Here is a 23,166-nt window from a genome sequence, read left to right on the forward strand (position 1 = left end):
GACTGAGCACCATGTGACAGAGGCCTGAAGTTAAAGGAAGAGTTCAACATTTTTAAAACATGTTTTAACTCAAGAGTCACATGTTTCACTTCAGTGTCATCTCTGTGGATCCAGGATGTGGTCAGCCTAGCTTAGCATAAAGACTGGAGGCTGAGGGAAACTGCTAGCCTAGCTTAGCCTTAAGAGTGGAAGCAGGGCGAAACTGCTAACCTAGCTTAGCACAAGGACTGGAAGAGGGGGAAAACTGCTAGCCTAGCTTAGCACAAAGGCAGGGAGAAGGGGGACACTACTAAACAAGCTTTGCACAAAGACTAGAAGAAGGGGAATCTTCTAGTAGCCTGGCTTAGCCTGAAGACTGGAAGCAGGGGAAAACTTTTGGCCTAGCTCAGGACAAAGGCTGGAAGCAGGGGAAAACTGTTATCCTAGGAGACTGCAAGCAAGGGGAAATGTAAAGCCTAGCTTAGCATAAAAGACTGGAAGAAGGGAGAAACTGCAAAACTCGTTTAGCGTGAACTTATAGGCTAGCTTAGCACAAAGCAGGGGAAACCTGCTAGCCTAGCTTAGCACAAAGACTATAGGGGGAACCTTCTAGCCAAGCTTAGCACACTGAAGAACAGGAGGATTGACTGAAACGTCAGACTGTCCCTTTGAGCTTCATGCTGTCAGCCGTCTGGTTGGCTCTGGCTGTGTGGAGGTCTGCAGAGTGTGGAGGGACAGCGAGCATTAACCTTTAACCTTTACACAGTCACATGACCGGGGAGGTCACAGGAGAATAAATTATATTTACAAAATTTTTACTCTTTGTTTTCTTCTTGCATCAACTTGCATCAAGCAAACATCAAACACAACCCAGACTCATAAACACGGAAATATCAGTTCATCATAGCATCAGATAGATTCATCAGAATAACAATAATAATAATATTAATATTAATATTTTCACTATCAAAACACTTTGTCCAAAAGGTGTTTATAGAGACAGAGAGAGAAATACTGGACCACATCATAAAAACAACTCAAGTCTTTTCTTTTGGGTTCAGTTCAGATCGGCTCCGTCTAATTGCTGGATTCATCCAGGACACAGAGAGCACCGAGTCTGTCTGATCACATGAAGGGGGACAGTCCAGTCTGCATCCTCTTCATGTCTCCGTCCATCTTAAAAAACTCTTTCTCAAACTTTTTACAACCAACTCAAAAAAAAAACCAAAAAAAAAACCTTTGCCTTCATCATCATCATCATCATCATCCGGGGCAGAGATCATTAGATTCCTGCAGAAACCTCGTATGTCAAAGGGTAATAGTACTGTTAAATTATCTTTATTAATTCATCAGTTGTAGAGACACAATCTGAGGCTACTAAGTCAAACATTTCTATTTTAAAGTCTTTTTTTGTTTCTTTTTGGACTTAAAGTTGTAAACTTGAAACATCAGCGGACTTCAGTTTCCCTGTTTTACGTTTTGTGAACTGAAGACGCAGTTTGAACTCTGAGATCTAAAATAAATATATTCATAATAAGTATATAAACCGATGATTCTTGATATTTCTGCAGGACGGCGATGAACTGCCCCAGTGATTTTATAAAAATCTGCAGCACCAGACTTCACCAGCAGAGGGCAGAGAGGCTTCAGGTAGAACGCCTCGGAGCAGAGGCTGCTGGGAAGTGTAGTTTACCTCCAGACAGGTGATTTGATTGGCAGGTTCGGAGGTCACAAAGCAGCAGGAGTTTTTTTTCTTCTTCAGGGGAAATTTGGGGTTAAAAATGTCTTTCAAGTGCATTTAAAGGGGACACATGGGTCTTTTTATTCTTCGTGTTCAACAGTTAAACTCCACTTCCCGTTGACAGGTTTCAAAATAAACTTTATCTTTTAAAAACAGGGCTGAATCTCTTGTAAGGGGCGATTTTGGGCGACTGGCTGGGATGTGAAGCTTCTGATCCAGATTGACTCCAGCACATGTTTCTGTGTGTTTATCCTCGTTCATGTTTTCATTGGGGTTAATGAAGGTTGTTGTTGACGTCTTTACATGTTTATGTCTCAGTCTCAGAGTCCAGATCTCAGACTGTGAGGTCAATACGTTTCTTTATCTAATCTCTGTATTCATATTTGACCGTAGGCTGCTGGACCGTCGTCTCTTCAGTCTCAGGACGAATATTAGCTGTCTGCAGCAGATGTTGGGAGAAGGGTTCCAGATATATTCTGCAGAATGTTTTAAAACTTAATGATTTGATTTCTGTGGATGTTTTTTGAGGGACCTGGAGACAGGCTCTTTGGGAGTCTTTGGAAGTGCGGCCTGTACTGCATTTTGTTCATTGGGATGTTTTATACTTTCTGATCTTTTGTTTTGTGTCTGTTCATCATCGTTTGTTTGTGCTGCTGTCCGTCTTGTCCAGGACTCCCTCAACAAAAACAGATTTTAATCTCAGCTGTTAAAAAAGGTAAAATAAGAAAAAACATGTTTGTGGAGTTGATATCGATTCAGAGATAAATGAAGATATCGGACTGAATGTGTAGCTGTGTTGTGTTTGTGACCTTCCTGCAGGTTCTGACGCTCGCTGGTCTCAGACAGTTTAAATGTGTATTTAAAGGTAAATCAGGAGCTCACAGTAACCGCTGACAGCCGACAGACCGTCTGACAGTAGCTGAGAAAATGTGCTTTATGTTCCAGGAAACGTCCAATCAGAGAGCTTCTTACTGCTGACAGATAAACTCACACATTCACTTCATATGATACAACTCTGATGTCACAGCTCTGGGTGGTGGTGTCCCCGTAGCAACGGCGGCTGAGGCTTATGGGTACTGTAGTGTTTAAGACCATACTCAGGGGAGAAAAAACACAGTGTTTCCTGTGAGGATTTACTGTGGGAGAAGAAGCTCCGCCCACCTCACTGCGTCACAGCGCAGGTAGGGAAAAAAAAAAGATGAATCATGCAGTGTGTGTGTGTGTGTGTGTGTGTGTGTGTGCTAGATATCGGCTGTATATGTACTGGTTTTAATGGTTTCCAATAAGGATTGATCTTTATCATCCCCATCCTTCGTCGTCCCACAGAATCACGTGTTCTCCCCCTCCTCTGCAGCCAATAGCTCCTCCCCCTCCTCCTCCAGACTCTCCACAATTGGCCGGTGCATCTGAGGCTCCTCCCCCCTCCCGGCTCTCAGCAGGACATCCATCCATCGCCGCTGCAGCTCCTCCCCCTCGGCGCTGAAGTACAGGGTCAGGTGACTCTGGGAGATCTTGAAGGCGTGGCGGCGCTCCAGGCGGTCACATGGCTCAGGAAGGGAGACTTCAAAGCCAATCAGAGGCACACTGCGCTGCGCCTTCACGTCCTGGTGGGAAGATAATCAGTTCAGTCTGTTATTTACTAGATAATTGAATCACCACCCAGTGGTTGGACTCCGCCCACCAGTCTGCCCCGTGATTGTATGACTCCGCCCATCAGTCTCCATCCATGTCAGTGAAAACATGGATGCTTCACACACAGAAGATCTATACAATCAGCACAGTTTCAAACTCAACATTGAATATGTTAAATGAATGAAATTGACACTTAATAGAATAAATCATTATAAAACACTGTACACTTATCTACACTAGTTAAAGAACCTCCATTAATAGCGTATAGTATACCCACCTATCAGCTAAAAAGCCATTGTAATATAGGAGAGTATGCCTACTTCCTCATCAGTAAGCTACCTATCTACCTAGCAGTACACCCACCTCATCAACTACCACTACACCACTGGTCTCTCCCTCCCTTCCCCCTTACCTGCCCTCACCAAAGAAAAAAACTTGCAAAAGGAGCTTGCTTGGGTGAAAGCCGCTTCAGTGAACTCAAGTAAAGCCGGATAGCGGCACATTTTATTGTGAGTTAAAGTAATGGCGTTATAACAGGGGAGACAGTCATTTTTTGATTACTCGTTACTGAAAAAAGTAGCGCCGTTAGTAACGTCGTTTATTTATAACGTTGTTATTCCCATCACTGTTGATGAAGTTCCCTTGAGGTGTTCTTGAGATATGGCGTTTACATGAATGAGACAGATAAGGTCACAGTGACCTTTGACCACCGAAATCCAAACAATTCATTGTTGAGTCCCAGTGAACATTTGCGCCAAATTTTAAGAAATTCCCTCAGGCTGTTCTTGAGATATCATGTTCATGAGACAAGACAGACAAGGTCACAGTGACCTTGACCTTTGACCACCAAAATCTAATAAGTTCATCTTCGAGGCTAAAGGAACGTTTGTGCCAACATTGAAGAAATGACCTCAAGGTGTTCTTGAGTTATTGCGTTCACGAGAATGAGACAGACTGATGGACAAACCAAAAACATAAGGTCACATGTCACAGTGTCCTTGACCTTTGACCTTTAACTACCAAATTCTAATCAGTTCATTGTTGAGTCTGCACCAAATTTAAAGAAATTACCTCAAGGTATTCTTGAGATATCGTGTTCACGAGAATGGGACAGACTGACGGACAAACCAAAAACATTACGCCTCTGGCCACAGCTTACGCCGGCAAAGAGGCGTAAAAATATGCTTTCCTTTGAAAATCCCGCCGCACAGAGCGCTCCTGTCTGGAAGGAAATTTTTTGTTTCTACCCTCCTGTAGAGACGGACTATTCAAAGACACAGTGGCATCTAATGGATTTTAGCACAACATACCTAAACCAAATGTTAGAGATAGCTCGACCAGGCTGAGCACATTTTTTATTTGGATATTGTGGCTGTAATGAACCCTGCAGCCTGTAGGGGGCAGCTGTCATACACAGTATATATGAATAATGTACCTGCGGAGCTCCGTAGATGTAGAGCACCAGTGGCTCGTTCTCAGGGATGACGAACCAGGCCTTCTGCCAGCCCCGCCCACTTCCTTTCTCCATGTGGTGAAGAAAACTACAAATCACACTGTTCTCTGCTGCCAGGGAGGCCTGTTTCTATGGCAACAAGAGACAGAGATGAAGAGAGCATCAGTCCTCTGCCATAGAGACAGAAAATTAAAAAAAACAAATGTTTGTAGTGATGTCACATATTCTTAATTCCTGATATGATATCAGTAACATTACAAATACAGTTCAGTATTTACAGTTCTCCTGTGGTTCTCAGTCCTGAAACCTCACAGAGCTGAAAACCTTTAACTGACAATTGAGAAACAACAAATATCTATTGGTGATGTCACAGTGATGTCGCACTAACCTCCAGGATGGAGCGCCTCCTCTGGGTGCTGCTGCTCAGCGTGGCGGGCGAGGGGCACACCCCCACCAGCATGGCGTAGCAGTCGACACAAACTCGGTTGGTGCGGTTGTTGTCGTACGAAAGGCGAGCACGAAACTCCGAACATTTCCCACAAACCACCTGGAGCCAACAAACTGTCAGTCACGTGTGTGTAGGTTCTGAGGGCACTACAAATGTACTCAGATACTTTACTGCAGTAAAAGTTCTAATACAGACTGAAAATACTTTAAAGCTAAAGTTCTGCATTCAGTCATTCTTAAAGGTTCTGTATGTAACTTTCAGTACATCCATGCTATTACTGACTCCTCTCTTTAAGGCCATTAAGTGAACTGCAGTTAGCATCCTGTTGCTCACTCTCTGTGAGCGAGCGCCTGGGCATCGACCAAAACACTAAAGAAACACAACACTGACTGTCATCATGTTGACACAGCGCTCGACGATAAATTACACTCGTATGTAGAAAAACATTAATGTTACATTTTGTTTGGACCATTGTCTCTATGATACTAAGTAGCTTACAGGTCACGTCATCAGCTAACGTTACGACGAAACCAACTACAGATCCTTGAAGCTCAGTTACAGCTAGCTGGCTAACTTTAGCTCAGGTTATGATTAGCTCATTGCTGCCCCTGCATCACTCATGGCTACTGTGCTTTGTACAGTTCCATTATTTATTGTTGGCTGAATCAGAATATCATGGACCAAGTTAGCTAGTGAAGTAATTTGGAAAGCTAGCCAACTGACATATCCACTCAGAAAGCATCTAAGCTAGCTAATATAGTGAGCTGCTAATGTTAGCTGATTTGCTAACAGAAAGCTCGCTAATTTACCAGCCAGATTAGGCCTGAAGTCTGGATGAATTAGATGACATTAATCACTAAAGACTGTATTTTGCTATGTTAGCTGGCTAGTAATTTGGCTGCATTAGCAAACCAAATGTTTCCTGTAATGTTAGGATGGTTTGGGTTTTTTTGCACCGGGGGAAACTGAATTTACTTTTTATCAGACCACAAGAAATGAGACAAGAATTAGCTAGCACAGCCAGGCCCCCCAGTAGGTGCGCCGGGCTTTGAAGCAAATTGCTGTAGCCTCGCGTTACCAGTTTCCATTCACTCTGAATTTTGTCAGGATTCTGGTTCCGGTCTAGAGAGCGGATCCAGAATTCACCAAATTCACCAAAGTAAAAGTGTTCACCAAAGTTAAACTTTAAATTCTGGCGCACCATTGATTTACAATAAAAGAAAAAGGTTAACTTAATGGCTTGGGTCTTTTCTTGTAAATTATATTCTTTAAATTAAAAAGTTTCACCGCATTTTTATTAGCTTGGTGCTTTTATTTTGATGGAAAGGCACATCCATCGAATTCCGGATCCTGTCTCTCTCACCCTGGTTCTGGTTCCTTACCAAAACAGCCACTAAACGGCCCCAGACTAAATTGCTGTAGTGGCCAAACTGTAATTACACGTCACGTGATGCCCTGCAGCCCCATAACACTTTCCCCATTGACTTACATGGTGAAAGAGACTGGATACATTTTTTTGAGCAACACAGCCCCCAAATGGCTTGTTTCACTATCAAGATTTAATCTATTTGGTCTGATAACATTTGGAAAGTCTGGAAGAGCCACATAATTGAATTATTTTAACCCCATTCAAGTTAATGGAGTGCTAAACCCAAAGCAGCCAACTCAGCTGTCAGAAGTCTTTCCTGGGCTGCACAGAAGCAGTGCTCAGTCATCCCGGTTATTTTCTGCACTGCAGTTTAACCACTTTGGCTTCATGCGCCACTGAGCAACTTTCATAGAAATGAATGGGGCCCTGCTGCAAGGCTGTATCAAATTCTCTGTATACATCCATGCCTGCGGACCCTCTACCTCACTCCCCACTGCTAGGACATCACTTCCCTGAGAGGAGAGTGGAAAGGAGCTTGGATTTAACCGATGTAGCGTCTGGAATTCAGGCAGTGCAAACCCCAGCCCCAGTGGACTGGTTGCCAGCGGCAGCGCTGGGTCTAACTCGAGTATTGGCAGCAACAGAACGTTTGCTGATTTCAGAGGGCGGTCCATGACCAGACCCCTTGCGCTTGGGTGCTCGGTGGTGCTCTGGCTGAATTAGAGTTGCTACAGGGCACCTTGAGAAGATCCCTCTCCACCGGACCACCGCTGTAAGATGTATATGGCAGGAATACAGCATGTGTGGACTTGTGTGGGTGCTGGTCGTTTGTTGACGTTAGCTGACGCCATTTTTTAGCTTACGTTAGCTACTGTTGGACACTGTTAGCACTGTAGCAGAGTTAAAGAGAGACAACAAGGCCCTTGGGATCTTTATTGTCCCAAGTCCTTTACGTACAGGTCAATCCACAGGCTGTTAGAGGAATCTGAGAGAGTCGGGGAAGGTCATCTATCTACATCTATCGGCAATAAAAAAAATGAATATATGTAAAACGTTACACACAGAACCTTTAAGTGCAGTACGTGAGTAAATGTACCAGTAGCGGAACAGCTGTTGGCAGCTGAGGTCACACATTAATATAACACAGACTACACTACAGATACAGTTGATGATGAACATATGTATCCAAAGGCTTCACAGTGATTTTATTAATGATGAACGTACGTGTCCGCAGGCTTTACAGTGGTGTCGTCTCTTGGTGATGGAGTTGAACGGCTCCTGACACTTCATACACAGAGTGACTTCCTTCTCTCTGATTGGAGTCGGAGCTCGTTTTCCCAGCTCCACACAGCTCTGAGAGACAGACAGACAGACAGGCAGGCAGACAGACAGACAGACAGACAGACAGACAGACACATAGATGGAGGGAGGTGGACAGTGGGCATTAGATTAACAAAGTAAACTCTGAGTGGTTTATCTGCTGCAGTTGACGTCACTGAAAACTCAGAGATAATTCCTGTATGTTTCATGCCAAACGTCAGAAACAGACACTAAAATAACATGTTGACACTGGTTTGTCCTGCAGCTCTTGAATCTACCATCACATAACTGATCTGTGGTGAGCATGTTACCGGGGAGTGAGGCGGTGTGGACTCGTCGTCTCGTAGTGAACAGTTGAGATGTCTGAAGCTGTCCACCGTCTGCTCATGTCTCTGGATCGTCGCCTGGATGGCCTGACAACACACACACACGTTTCACAATAAAAGCCTGAACATCTGTGATGCTTTTAATTTGACACATCTGCACAGGAAGTGTTTCAGTGACATCAGGCCGTTGTACCTGGAGAACGTTCTGTCTGTGACCGTGTGCACCATTTTGTTATCGTTTCCAGACTGAACAACAAGTTTCCTTGAAACGGAGTGAAACAGGTTTTGATGCACATTTTCTGTTGTTTGATGGGTGTGTCAGAGGTGACAGCCAATCAGCTGCGACGTGTATATAAATCAAATTCTGGTAGATCTTTCCTGATTGTAGCTACAAGTTTTGTTTTTTATTTCTTACTTGTTTTGGGGATGGAACAGATGTTTTGACTTTAAATGAATTAAGGGACTGTTTGTTACTAGTGAGGGGTGGTGCAAAAAGGGAGACGCTTGTCAAACAATTTTTGAAGCACTGCAGAGGGACTTCTGTTTTGATTTTGGCTAAGGGGAGGAGCATAGAAATATACATGGCTGTTTTTTGTATTTACTTTACTGCCGATCTTTAAAGAAAACATGCCTTCCAAATTTTGGCGATGCAATTTTTGACCTTTTTTTTTACAAACCTGCAGGCGGGATTGGAAGGCGTGTTTTCTTTAAAAATCACCAAAATGACACCATTTATCAGCCAGAAACTGTAAAAACAGAAGTTGTCATGATTTTCACATTTCCGACAGACATTGAACGCATCACGTGGGACGAACCCTCCTGTTAGAAAAAAAAAAAAACCCATAACCAAATCTGATCTTAAAATAACGTCTCATTTAAAATTTGTCCAAAAATAAACCATTTGCACAAAAAGAGTGAGAAAATGAGACTTTTTTCAGCTCCAGGATTTCATCTTCAACTTTTAACTTTCAAACATCAACGTTTTAAAAATCTAATAACTCATTTAACGTGGAGGGAGGGTCCTGGATTTTCCTCCAGTCATTCAGGGAGGGTCAAGGAAAAATATTTGGAGCTTCAGGAAAGGGTCCAAAAAGAAAAACAAAAGCAAAACCAAAAAAAAACACAACGTCACACCACAGCCACCCCTCCTCTCCTGTGATAAGTTACGAACAGTCCCTAAACCTCCCTGTATTAAAAGGCAGCGCATATGTGTATCACAACAAGTTTAGCTCCATGTTGTCAGGGCTGGATGCAGCTCTGTTTGACCACAGACCTGTAACCACACCCTGCAGTGATGTCACAGGATACTGCAGTACATCATGACATCACTGCAGCCAGGTAACAGGAAGTGAGTGTTTACCTGTATCCAGTCTTTCTTCTCCTCCTCCGTCCTGCAGAGACACAATCACACAGAGAGATGATGAGAAAACAGCCGACCCAGTGTCTGTCTGTCTGTCTGTCTGACTGTGTCTGTGTGTGTGTGTGTGTGTGTGTGTGTGTGTGTGTGTGTGTGTGTGTCGGTCCGTAGGTCCATCGGTCCATCTGTCTGTCTGTGTGTCTGTCTGTCTGTCTGTGTCTGTCGGTCTGTCCGTCAGTCCGGCTGTGTCTGTGTGTCTGTCTGTCTGTCTGTCTGTCTGTCTGTCTGTCTGTCTGTCTGTACCTGGCCTGCAGCTCCAGCGATCTCTGTTTTCCAGACACCAGGAATGTCCTGGGAACAGCAGCGCTGCTGGTCTCCTTCAGCTGTAAGGACAGACAGAGGGACAGGTTTAAGAAAGATGGACGACACGTTTCCTTTTCTTCCAGCTGTACAAAAAATAAGCCAAAATGTTCCGGATACGGCCGCTGCCATCTCATGCTTGTGACATCATTTGGAACAAGACTCTGTGTAGGAGAGATCTTCACGGTGTCCAGTTCACGTCCAGACACCTGTACGACCAATCACAAGCAGCGCCATTGATCACCAACACACAAATCGGCACATACGCACGATGCTTCTCAGAGTCAAGGACGGCTGAATTTCAAGGAGGCTACGTCATCGAATCCCGCTGAAGGACTGTTCAGTGTCAAGGATCCTTTGAATTCTACAGGGGAAGCACGTGTTTATCCTCACTGGGTGTGAAACACCAAATTCTTTGCACACGATTAGCTGGATTTCAAAATGTGGGGCCTCTTCAGTGACCCACTCCTGGATACTCACGAAGCGTCCTTGACTTTGAGAAGCACCTACAGTTTATCAGCTGATGATGTCTCACCTCCATCCCGTCCACATCAATGCGAGCGCGGACGCCATACTTCTGACCAATCAGACGCAGCTTCGGGACACAGTACAGCAACCTGTCGTTAAACTGCAGAGAGAGACGGACCGTCAGTTATCAGTCTGTAGAACAGTAGAACATCAGAGTAGGAGACAGTAGAGGACAGTAGAGTACCAGTATGAGGTATCGGTCCTGTGTGGTCCCGTTCTTGTTGGACAGTTTGAGGATGTGTCCCTCTTTAATCAGCTCGTTCGTCGGGTTGACGATGTCTTCCTCTCCTCCCAACAACTCGTACACCTTCAGCAGCTTCCTCATCCGCTCCTGACAGACAGACAGACAGACAGACAGACAGACAGACAGATGTTCAGTTTCCTGAGCTCTGACGCTGTTGGTGGACAGAAACTCTGAAACATGAGACAGATCCTGAGGACAGGCTGAGTCATAAGTCATGTGACAGGAAGCAGTTTGGGGTTTAATGAGTGTTATCACAGGAGTTAATTAAAGACGAGGTGGAGGTTAATGACAAACTGTGTGTGTGTGTGTATGTGTGTGTGTGTGTGTGTGTGTGTGTGAAAGTCTCACCATCTTCCTGATGGCAGCGTTGGAGTGTTCTGCTGCCGTGGCGATCAGCTCCAGAGACTCTGCAGAGAGAGACAATCACATGACATCACATCAAGAAATTTAATACAGATTTGGGTATCCCATGTTTTGCATCAGCTGATCCATCTCAGTTTTGTGCTGTTTTTTATTTCAAAGCATCTTTGGATTAGATCACATACAGATAACCTGGGGTCTCATTTATGAAACAGTGTGTAGAATCCATACTAAAGATGTACATGTGGACAAAAAACAAAAATGGTGTATGTGTAAAAAAATATTTGACAATTTCTACATCCAGGCCTCCACCTCACCATGTGCAGCGCCTATTTCCTGTCTCCAAAGTGCTGGTTAGCACGGGTCAAAGTTTCTCCCATCAGGTCTGTTTTTATAGATCACAATTTTTGCGTGTGAAGTGGCGTGCGCCTCTTTCAGGGTCTCGTTCTGTGTGTAAGCAGTGTTTATAAATGAGACCCCAGAGCTCTAAATGGGACGACATGGCCAGTGATATTCAACTTGCGACCTGTGGGCCAAATGTGGCCCGCAGTAGGGTGCCGGGTTGTCTGACGACCAATTTCCAGTTCACATTGAAAATGAATTAATTCACACTGGACGTTTTTGTACTTTATATGACGCTCAGCGACTTTCTTTATGCTGTATTCAGTCACAGTTCCTCTGTCTTGTCGCGGCTGTGTCACACCGCCACATTTTCTTCACTGATTCTTGGTCAAACGTCTCTAAAGGCTTCTGACAGATATGAAAAATGCAGAAAATCAAAACTGTTATGAAAATTTTTATTGACAGACTTAAGTTTCGGACTCAGTGTGCAAACATGAACATGACATCGTCCATCAGCTGTTTCCTGACGGGCCCATTTTGTCAAACTGTTTCTGAACCAGACAGAGTTAAAGACAGAGACAGAGTTAATGACTCAGGACGTAGAGCGGGTCAATCCCCTGATACTGAATCCTAAACTGCTCCTGATGGACTCAGATAACTGAGCCACCGATGCATGAATGGATGAATGCGTAAAAGCACTTTGAGTGGTTTAAAGATGAGAAAGGTTCTATACAACTGCAGGACCATTTATCTTGTTACCATGGAAAATATTCACCTCCTGTTCACTTCCATTCACTGTGAGCAGAGGACCAAACAAAAGATTCGCCTGCAGTGACAAAATAAATTCACATTTTCACTTCGACTTTACTGAACTCTGACCTCAGGAGTCGCAGCCTCCACCAACAGCAAAGAAATATGTGAGGAGGAGGAGGAGGAGGAGGACGAGGAGGAGGAGGAGGAGGAGGAGGAGGAGGAGACAGTGACTGCTGCTGATGTTTTCTGAGAAACACAAACTGATGCTTCCTGTGTGCAGTCAATCAGGAGGAAACATAGCATTTCAATGTATCTATCTAAAAGTGACCTATCCTATCATTCTCTTGTTAGACTGCAGCTAACTTTCCGTGTGCAAAACATTTGGCACTGCCCACATTCAGCAGGTACAGTTCCTCGGCAGGAGACGGTCACCCGCCTGCAGTCTTTCCTGTATTAGAGTCAGTGTGTGTTTGATTTACGTACTCTGGGCGTCCCTGTGGTCTGGGGCGTCCTCCGGCAGTCGGTGAAGATAATCTTTGAGCAGTAGCTCGTAGCGAGGGATCCTCTGAACCGGCTCCAGCATGTGGTGCTGCAGAGTCAGGTTCCCACAGCGCTCCTCCCTCTGCAGCAACAGAACAAGGATTAACACACAGACAGACACAACCACGGGACAAAGCCACAGGTTAACATACAGACAGAGCCACCGCCTGCAGTCAGTCACCTGGATCTCCTGGATGATGGCCTTGAACTGAGCCGATCTCTCCATCCAGGTGTTCACCAGCTCCATGGCCCGGTCAAAGTTCTTCACATACTCGCCGTACATCTTCAGGAAGGGAGCCAGCTTCTGAAGGATGTCCCCAATCCGTGGGTTCAAGTCCCTGCAGACAGAAGGAGGAATGAAGTCAAGGCGACTCCTGAGGAGGAGAACCAGCAGAAGAGGAGAAAGGTCCTCACCACTCCTCCATTCGTTTCTGCAGCGCCGGCAGCAGAAACTGCTGATGGAAACAGTAGATGGAGCAGATGTTGGAGAAGATTCCCTGAACCACGTCACAGGGGAAGGAGGAGCGAGACCGAGCCTCCTCCAGGAGCCGGGCACAGAAAACCTGCAGGAGGAAACCAGAGGTGTCACAGAGACCTGATCAGGTCTTTACACGCATCAGTATCCTCGGTTCTATCAGAGTACAACAGGTTTCTGAAACCAGAATTATAATATTTACAGACCTGGGGCCTCATTTATAAAAGAGTGCTTTGGATTCATACTAAAAGTTGACGTGCGCCCAAAAGCTGAAAATGGCGTGCGCCAAAAAATAATCTTTTTTATAAAACCGTGCACACGCACACTTGCACGCAATGTTCTCTTTATAAATCACAGACCTCCTGGAGTTGTGCACACCAAGATCCGCCTCATATTCCGCCCTCTACACGCCGTAGTTCAACCATAAATGGTCATGCAAATCACCTCGTGAATGCGATCTGCATATAAATAAGCCGGCATGCGAGTGTTCTCTCGTTGTGAGTCACAGCGACAGGTGTGAGAAACGAACCAAAAAACGGAATTTCTCCGAGACTGAGCTCGAGACCCTTTAACGGGAGGTGGAGGACTGAAGAAAGATTTTATTTGGTGGCCACAGCAGCGGGATCACTAATAAAGCAAAAAAAAGTGGCAACACATCAACGCTGCTGATGCTGTCAGCTGTGTCTGTGGGACTGCACGGACAGTGACAGAGAAAAAAAAAAGTCGTCTGATCTAAAGGGAGACCAAATATTTCTCCTCCTTTACCAACATGTAGTTAACGTGTTGCTTTTAAATTTGAGGGTGTTTGACATTGATGTGCAACATAAAGAATCACATTTATTAAAGGTGGAGGTATAAAGGAGGATGTGCCAGTGCCATCTTGCGCAATTACGCACGAGGGTCAGCGCAGTATTTATATGTTTATTGCAATCAGTCTGATCAGACACCCGGCCTGAATTACAGCATGAACCAGTGGTATCCCTGTCCCAAAATACAACGTGTAATTTGAAATACAATTCAAAGATGAAAGTGTAATAGGCGAACATGTTTCTTCATGCCGGTTTTGTTATGAACAACACATGTCTAAGTAGGGCTGATGAAATGAGTGTAACGATTGTGCTTAATGGCTGTATTTCGAGACATGATAAATGCACTGGAAATATTTAGCTAAATAAATAAATATATTCCATGCAATCGCGCCGTCCTCTCCCCCTCCTGTGCCCACAGAGTGGACAATGAGACGTTAGAGGCAGTGCGGATTAAATACGTATTTAGAAAGAATTTCAATTCAGGATTTGAGTTGGATTTTACAACGTTTTTATGAAACAATTATCACTCACTCCAAGCGCAAAATAAGGCTGCTGGATTTAATTTCAATGATAACGTGGATCTAAGGTGGATATAGCGTGACATTAAATTTGTGTGAGACATCAATAAAAATCTGACTCCACTTCTCCACCTCGCCGTCTGCGTCGCCACTTCCCAGTGTCTCCAAAATGTGCGCACGCATGACTCAGAGTTTGCTTACAGGTGCGCACATTCTCCCGCCAAGTTTATTTTTATAAATCACAACCTTTGCGTGGTAAGTGGCGTACGCCACTTTCAAGCCCCGTTTTGTGCGTAAGCAAGCTTTATAAATGAGGCCCCAGATCCTCACCAGGACACTCCAAAGACCAGATCCTAACAAGGACACTCTAAAGACCAGATCCTAACAAGGATACTCCAAAGACCTGATCCTAACAAGGATACTCCAAAGACCTGATCCTAACACAAAGACCTGATCCTAACAAGGATACTCCAAAGACCTGATCCTAACAAGGATACTAAAAAGACCTGATCCTAACCATTGGCCATAAAAAACAACTCAGTAGGAAAATCGTCTTTTCAGAATAAGGGCAAAAACTGGAACATTTGTCTTTGTCAGGATCGAGCAGCAGGTGACTCACCTGGTCCAGTAGGTGGAGCTTAGAGACATAGGCGATCTCTGTGTGCAGCAGCTCGTTAGCGATGTTGAAGACCCTCTGCTGGACAGACAGCTGGACGGACAGACAGATAGACAGACAGACAGTGTGGGCGATGTCAGGGGCATGTGTCCTTTACATGCTGCCGTCCTTTAGGACTTTATGAAAGAACATGTCATGTGATCTAACTGTAGGCGCAGCTTCAAACCTTCACCTGTCTTACCTCAGCAGAGTCCTGTCTGTCTGTCTTGGGTCGGGGCAGCACCAGCGTTAGCTCCGCCTCCTCCTCCTCTAAGTCACTGTCTCCCTCCTCAGAGAACTCCCTCCTCCTCCTGGCTCCACCCTGTGCCTCTCCCTCCTCCCCCTCCCCTCCCTCTCCGGCATACGAGGATGAGCTGGAGAGGCGAGGCAGGAGGGCGGGACTGCACGGGTAAGCCACACCCCCATCATCCACACCAGCGAAGCACAGCTCCTCGCTGTGCGACGGAGAACTGATGCTGTCTATGCCGCTGTCCCGATTGGCCAGCTTCCCCTCCGTCTGCGAGGAGGGGAGGGACAGACGCTCAGAGGGGAGCTCTGATTGGTCGAGCTGCACCGGCTGCTGCTGTTGTTGCTCCCTCATCTCCACAGCAACCACATCATCCTCCAGGTGTTTCTCTGAGGGACTGTAACCTGACTCCATGGAGAGACGCTTCTGATGGAAGTCCTCACCACACGCTACTGCCAGCTCTTCGTCATCGTCGTCATCATCATCATCATCGTCGTCATCATCATCATCATCATCATCGTTGTCATCATCATGGTCATTGTGCCGGTCGCTGTCTCCCTCCAGTGTGACGCCATCATGATCTTTCAGCTCAGAGAGCAGTTCCTCCTCAGGTGGGGGAGGGGCGGGCGATGATGATGATGGTGGTGATGAAGGCTGGGAGGAGGGGGGCTCAGGGAGGCGTGGACACAGGGCCCCCCCGGTGATGTCAGGAACCACGATGATCTGCTCGCTGCATAAACACACAGACATACTGTAAATTCTCAGTAAAACCTTTAATGATGACATCACTCCTTCTCTGACCAATCAGAACTCACCGCTCAAATTTCTCGATGAGTGACAGGACGCAGGTGGGGGATGCGGTGCCGTCGCCACGGCTAGGCGGAGTCCGGCCCCCCCGTGGGTCTGCAGGGAGGGGTCTGCATGGCGGGGGAGGGGGGAGGGGCTTGTCTGGAGCCCGGGGGCGTGGCCTTGACACCCCTGCTTGCTGCTGGAGGTGGGGGGGCTTTGGGGGGACTGTGGAGGGCGGAGTCTGAGGTCAGCAAGTGTCATAAACTTGTTCAAGTCTCAAAGTAAATAATATAAATATAAACATAAATATAAACAAAGTTCGTTACCCTGAGGTTTGGGTCCAGGCAGCGGCGCTCTGCTCTTGCTCGGTGGTGTTACCGTGGCAGCCGGCAGCTCCGGCGGCCCCGTGTCATTGACCAGCAGCAGCCCGTTAGCAGAGCCACGGCGCTCTGTTAGCTCCGCCCCTCCCTCCAAAGAGGCGGGGCCTGATGACGAGGAGCTGGGCCCTGGGTCGGAGCTCAGCTGCTGGGGAGCGTCAGCGTCCAGTGCCCCCTGGTGGCCGCACGGAGAACAGGATGGCTCCAGAGAGAGACTCTTAGTCAGCAAACTGGGACTGGAGGAGGAGGAGGGACCTGTGGGGAGGAAGAGGGGGGAAGGTCAGAATGGTGATCACATGACATAAAGGCCACGCCCACAGACTGCCAAAATAAAAGCCAACAAAAACAAAACAAACAGCTGGTCTCTAATATTTTCAAAGTCAAAAAAAATATCTTCCTTGTCTCCACATTAAAGCTCCAGAGCGTCGGATTTAAATCTAATCTAATCGTTGTGTTTTCTTTAATCAGCTGAAAATAAGAACCAATGAGTTTTTACCACCTCACAATGAGCTGTTTATATCTACACAGGGAGCAGGTTTGTCTACAGAGATCACCATGTTGCACCACCATGTTTCTACAGTAGCCCAGAGCGGACAAACCAAATAGTGGATCCTGGTAAAAACCTCCTGAACATCTGGGACCGGTCGCACAAAACACCTTAAATTTTCTCCTGTTGCACAGAATCCCTTCAAAGGTTTTCTTAGTTAAAGAAAAAGGCATTTACTGCACTGAAAGAGATTTTACGGCAACAGTTTCATGGAGAACATTTATTTGCTTGCACTCAGGCTTCTGACACCTGTTATCGTCTCATAAAGTCGGCCTGTAGATGGTAAAAAATGGCAGAAAACCAAAGTGGTCAGAGTCAGAGGCACCTTAACTGTTTTTTCTTACTTACTTGGGTCACTAAGGTCTTTTTGCAGTGGCAGAAAAAACCTTATATATTTACTTGAAAGATTAAATAAACCTTAAGAAGAAGACTGAAGGGTGTTTTGAGATTTTATTTTAAGGGAACCTTAACTTGGGACTTTGAGGAAAATCTTAACTCTCTTCAGTTATCAGAGAAAAGATGAGCGAAGGCCACAGTCTTACTGGTTTGAGACCGGCCCACATTTCAGACTCTGTCGTTTAATAATCCTTCACGTGCTCTCAGATCCTCGACTGCTGGGTTTATAAATACACACAAAATTATATGCACTAGAAAATAGGTGGTGCAGCTTTCGTTAGTGAAAGCTCCTCCAAAATTATGAAATATCCTTCAAAAGATATCAGAGAAGTGAACTTATGGATGTTTTAACCAACAGCTGAAAACCTACTGATTTAGTCTGGCTGTTAATTAATGTATTCATCAAATTAATGCTCATCAATCATTGACTCTTCTCACTGGTCTCTGTATTTTTTACCTTCACTTTTATATTCTGTTCATCATCGACTCCTTTTATTGTCTAATTTTGTCCTTTTTGCTTTTGTGCTGCATTTTTATTGTGAAACACTTTGAGCTGCATCCCTGTACGTAAAGTGCTCTCTATATAAAGTTTATTATTATTATTGTTATATGGATTTTGTTGTGTGTATTTTCCATCACCCCCTGAGTCCTGCTGCTGTCTCTACTCAGAGTTATTAAAAAAGTAGTCAGACAGAACGACACAGTTTCTGGAGGCAGGATGAAATCAGCTGATTGTAAAAACAGCCTCCACACACATACACACACACACACACACACACACACACACACACACACACACACACACACACACAGAGTAATAGCTTCCATATGAGTTCTCTGGCTGCAGCAGCTGGACAGAAATAAACTCCACATGGAGGACAGACAGACAGACAGACAGACAGACAGACAGACAGACACAGACAGACGTTTGTGGTCTGTTAACACTGACGCTCATTGGCTGAATCCTGGCTCTTCCTGAGAGCCTATTGGCTGACATGAATCATTTAAAACAATGCCAGATTCAAAACGATCACCGAGGCCGCAGTAACACGTCTCTGTCTGTTCCTCAGGACCAAACAGTGACTACATCTCCCATGAGGCTTTGACACCAGGCCGAGGGCTGACACTGCACTCATTGATCAATAAATCTATATCAGGGACTGTTTGTTATTAATGAGGGGGGAGGGGTGGTGCAAAACAGAGGAGGCATGTCTGATAATTTTTTTTAAGCACTGAGGAGGGATGTTTTTTATTCTGGCTTGGGGGGCGGGGCTTACAGATTTAAACATGTATTTTGTATTTATTTTGCTGCAGATTTTTAAAGAAACATTTCCTTCTCAACCTGTGGAAAGGCACATCTTTTCTTTAAAAATTACCCAAATTACACAATTTTTCTCAGCTACAAACTGCAAGAACAGAAACTATCGTTGGTTTTCAAATTTCTGGCGGTCCTTGGACACATCATGTGTGACGTACGCTTCCGTTGGAAAAAAACAACATAACCAAATCAGAGCTTAAATATGTCAGCAAAATCACTTTATTCTACATCTCATTTAAAATTTGGCCAAAAATAAATCGTTTGCATCAACCACACATTCTCATCCCAAGTTGTCACACACTGGCGCTTTGCCACTGGCCTTTCACGTCTATATGAGCTAGGTATCCTCCTGCATCCGCTGTTGACATTCTGGGACGCCGCTACCAACGCCATGATGTTAACACAAACACATGGTTAGGTTTAAAAGAAAATATCATGGTTTGGCTCAACATTCAGATGAAAAGTGAACACTGGGCCACTGGGTGAAAGTTCAGGGTCTGTTGGACCCATCCACCTCCCCTCCCGGCCACCCTATAGGGACTTTCCAGCTCCTTATATTGCATTGTCACTGGCAGTGTCTCAAACTGACGCCGTTCAGCGGGTATCACACCGCCATGACAGGTGCTGTTCAACCAACAGCCGATGCAATGTAAGTCCCAGATCACACAGGAAGTGTTTCAGCAGCTGGAGGCGAGACAACAGTTTTTAATGAGAATGAAGGTTTTTGCTCGCCGCGTGTTTCTGTCTAGGTACCTGGCGTTTTTGCGGAAGCGTTCTGAACTCCTCAAGTTTACAGTCGGTAAACAACGGAGAAGAAACTGGTGGGGCTCAGTCGCTCTGCAGGACCCTGAGTCATCCTAAAATCTGCCTGTAAACGTCCATGATGGAGGAGAAGCTCCTGGACCAACTGGTGGTACTCCCCATGATCCAGCCTCTTTTTTAGGGTCTCATGTACCCACACAGATCTCTGTTTATCTGCTGACAGCCTCTCACCCTCAACCAGAGCTACAGACAGCACCCTCTGCCTCAACATGGCAGCAGCTACACACTGATTACTGCAGGATACAGAAACTGTAGACTGATGACACAGGAAGGTTAGGGTGAGGAGGTGATGGGGTGGTTGCCTGGCAACAATAAAAAGGTGCAGGAAGAGTTTTGTTTTTTTTATGGCAACATTCAATTAAAAAAAAAGGCAGTGCGGTGCGCCTCTTTGTGTGCGATCGGAGCCTAACACCACAAAAGGTTCAATGCAGCCACATTACTAACTGACGACGCTCAGCGGTGGATAGAACCGCTGTTAAAAGTGGCTTTTGGCGCCGGTGTCTGACGTTGAAATCACTGACAAAGCAGCAGTATTTTGGAAGGAGAACGGGCCGACATGAACTAACCAACTTGAATGACAAGAGTGACAAACTGACACCACTTCAACTTCAGGATTTCATCTTCAACTTTTAACTTTCAAACATCAAAGGGTAAGTTTTAAAAATCTAGTAACTCATTTATGGAGGAGGGAGGGCCATGTGTTTTCCTCCAGTCACTCAGGGAGGGTCACACTGCAGACACCCCCCTCCTCTGATAAATAAAGAACAGTCCCTTACATATAACAAAGAGTCACATTAAAGAGCTCATTCACTTGTTCCTTCATAAGAACACATGAGCAGCACCAACCAGATTAAACCAAAGACAATCTGGAGCTCAAACTGAACCCAGAGCAAATTAATAAATCTGACATGTTGACTAAAAAAACTACAGCTGATCATCACCAACGACCACAATCACACAAACATTCATAGCTCCACTTTCTCTCTCTGCAGCTGATACAGGACCGTCTCCACAGTGTGACTGATTCACTCTGACTGTCTGACAGCTGTTTTCTTTCTCCTCTCACGCTCATTAATTATTCATGATGGACCAGAAACCTGTCGATCGTCAATACAGCAACAGCTGCTGTGAATGAAGTTATTAATTATTCAGTCACTGACTGTTTGATGAGCCATCATTAAAACCTGCAGCGTACTGTATCAATAATCAGAGGATCAATCAAACTGATGGATCGCTGATTCTTTTTAAACTTGGTTCTACAGAATCTGTGACCTCTGACCTCAGAGGAAACGGGAGATCTAATTGGTCGATGCAGCTCTGGGGAGAATACTTCCTGTTTAAATAAAGTTACAGTTCACTGATCTGACATGATGAAAATCATCTTAGATCAACACCAAAAACAAGATAATAAACCCAAAATATTAACAGTCCTGGGAGCTGTGTGTGTGTGTGTGTGTGTGTGTGTGTGTGTGTGTGTGTGTGTGTGTGTGTGTGTGTGCAGATGTGAACATGACGGAGAGGTCATGGGAAAACATCAACAGGCTAATGTAAAGCAGATGCTGTGTGTGTGTGTGTGTGTGTGTGTGTGTGTGTGTGTGTGTGTGTGTGTGTTCATTAGCAGCAGTCCCAGTCATTAAAGTAATTTCAGACCAACAGGCAGTCTCTGTTATTCTCCTGTCTGTGCAGCCTGGCTGACCTTACTACATTACCCACAATCCTTCCAATAACACAGGTTGTTCTCAAGCACTGTTCATACGTGTACCTATGAAAAGTGATGCACCAGAATCCCAACGTTAATGTGGAAACTGCCATCATGTGACCACTGAGCTGATGGGATTAAAATAGGAAGTAGTATGATGAGCAAACGTTCACGTAAAGGGACGGGATGAGGGGGGTGGATGGGCCAAACAAACACAGGACTTTTCCCAGGAACTTTGTGCTCAGCTCGGCTAACATTCATTCATTCACTCATTCATTGTCCACAACCACTTATCCTGTTAGAGGTCATCAGGGGCTGGAGCCTATCCCAACTGACACCGGGTGAGAGGCAGGGTTCACCCTGGACAGGTCGCCAGACTATCACAGGACTGACGCATAGAGACAGACAACCATTCACACTCACATTCACACCTACGGACAATTTAGAGTCACCAATTAACCTGCATGTCTTTGGACTGTGGGAGGAAGCTGGAGCACCTGGAGGAAAACCCACGCTGACACGGGGAGAACATGTAAACTCCACACAGAGGGGCTCCCACACCCCGGGGTTCGAAACTTTGTGCTCAGCCAGACTAACAGTTCACTTTAATGTCTGTGCTAAACTAGGCTAACCACATCCTGAACCATTCTCTGTAAAGGACACGCAGGACACGAGGTCGTCCCTATCAGTGAGGATTACAGATTACAGATTACAGATTACAACCATCTTAAACTCCTCCTGGTCAGAATTCTTTCAGTGTTGATTGTTGAGGAGCTGAATTATCCTCAGAGGTCTCTTCCTCTCGGAAACACACACACCAGCTGATTCACACCAGGAAACACTCACTTTTTTTTAAAAAAAATCAGTGTTTTTCTGATGCTGTTTGTCCTGGAAGGTAACAAACACACAACCATTCTTATTTTCATCTGATGATACCCTAAAGAAAACATACTGATTATTTCATATTCACTTTAAATCCTCCACACTGGAGCTTTAAACATCCGCCTGCTGCAGCACCACAGTCACCTTCACAGCTCAGACACACGTTTACATCGAGCCTCTCCTGCACCGCAGACTGTAACACATTCATGTCTCTGCTGAGAAAACCCCTCCCCCTCCACACACACGCTTGTATGTCAGTGATGTATGTCGTGTTGCAGACAGGAAACACGTCAGGAGCAGCTGATGCAGTAGAGACTCAACTGCACACTGGAATTTAATAGTTTTAAACAGAGACGAGGCATCGTTGTAATGCAGCAGGAAACACACACACAGTCAAACTGAATATAAACGAGTGCAGATACTAAACAGTATCAGAACAAAGATCTTGTGATAATCAAAACACAGACTTCAGATGGAACGTCATGTGACCAACAAGCTGTTGGTTCTCTGTTCTTTAGAGGAGCTGCAGGAGACTTTAAGGTGTTTACATGGATACTCTTCAGATGGTTCTTTAGGAGGTCCCAGTTGGAGGTTTAAAAGGAAATTTCGGTGTATTTCAACCTGTCTCCTATCGTCCTAAATTTGTTTCAAGTCACTAGTGACATCTAATAGTTAGCATGTTAGCCGTTAGCCTAGATACAGCCGTAGTGTCAGACCTGTTAAAACGTAAGTGAACGGGCAACCTTTCAAGTCCAAAGTTAGTCCACTAAACAAGCTTTTTTTCCACAAAGACCGCCTCATATCGTTAGGATAAATGTCAGAGAACATATAGAAAACGACATGTAAACGTGTTGTCTTACCTTACCGGTGTGCTGCCATG

The 23,166-nt window shown here is 45.2% G+C and overlaps 1 protein-coding gene across 2 annotated transcripts in view; it reads right to left on the reverse strand.

The window, feature by feature from the left end:
• Positions 1 to 2,894: 2,894 nt before the first annotated feature.
• The window catches only part of fgd1 (FYVE, RhoGEF and PH domain containing 1), a 34,360-nt gene continuing 14,088 nt past the window's right edge, over positions 2,895 to 23,166 (reverse strand). For both annotated transcript variants that reach the window (XM_050063836.1, XM_050063837.1), the window contains exons 2-18: positions 16,572 to 16,877; positions 16,272 to 16,470; positions 15,412 to 16,186; positions 15,174 to 15,263; positions 13,167 to 13,315; positions 12,934 to 13,090; positions 12,696 to 12,834; positions 11,106 to 11,164; positions 10,698 to 10,844; positions 10,521 to 10,613; positions 9,929 to 10,008; positions 9,629 to 9,659; positions 8,254 to 8,355; positions 7,847 to 7,975; positions 5,194 to 5,352; positions 4,788 to 4,934; positions 2,895 to 3,324 (exon numbers count right to left, since the gene is read on the reverse strand). In XM_050063836.1, the coding sequence (XP_049919793.1) occupies positions 3,049 to 3,324; positions 4,788 to 4,934; positions 5,194 to 5,352; positions 7,847 to 7,975; positions 8,254 to 8,355; positions 9,629 to 9,659; positions 9,929 to 10,008; positions 10,521 to 10,613; positions 10,698 to 10,844; positions 11,106 to 11,164; positions 12,696 to 12,834; positions 12,934 to 13,090; positions 13,167 to 13,315; positions 15,174 to 15,263; positions 15,412 to 16,186; positions 16,272 to 16,470; positions 16,572 to 16,877 (3,038 nt within the window). In that variant the 3' untranslated portion in view covers positions 2,895 to 3,048. The remainder of the gene's footprint in view (positions 3,325 to 4,787; positions 4,935 to 5,193; positions 5,353 to 7,846; positions 7,976 to 8,253; positions 8,356 to 9,628; positions 9,660 to 9,928; positions 10,009 to 10,520; positions 10,614 to 10,697; positions 10,845 to 11,105; positions 11,165 to 12,695; positions 12,835 to 12,933; positions 13,091 to 13,166; positions 13,316 to 15,173; positions 15,264 to 15,411; positions 16,187 to 16,271; positions 16,471 to 16,571; positions 16,878 to 23,166) is intronic.

The sequence above is a fragment of the Epinephelus moara genome, chromosome 16 (genome assembly GCF_006386435.1).
Source record: "Epinephelus moara isolate mb chromosome 16, YSFRI_EMoa_1.0, whole genome shotgun sequence".
In the NCBI taxonomy this organism is placed as follows: Eukaryota; Metazoa; Chordata; class Actinopteri; order Perciformes; family Serranidae; genus Epinephelus; species Epinephelus moara.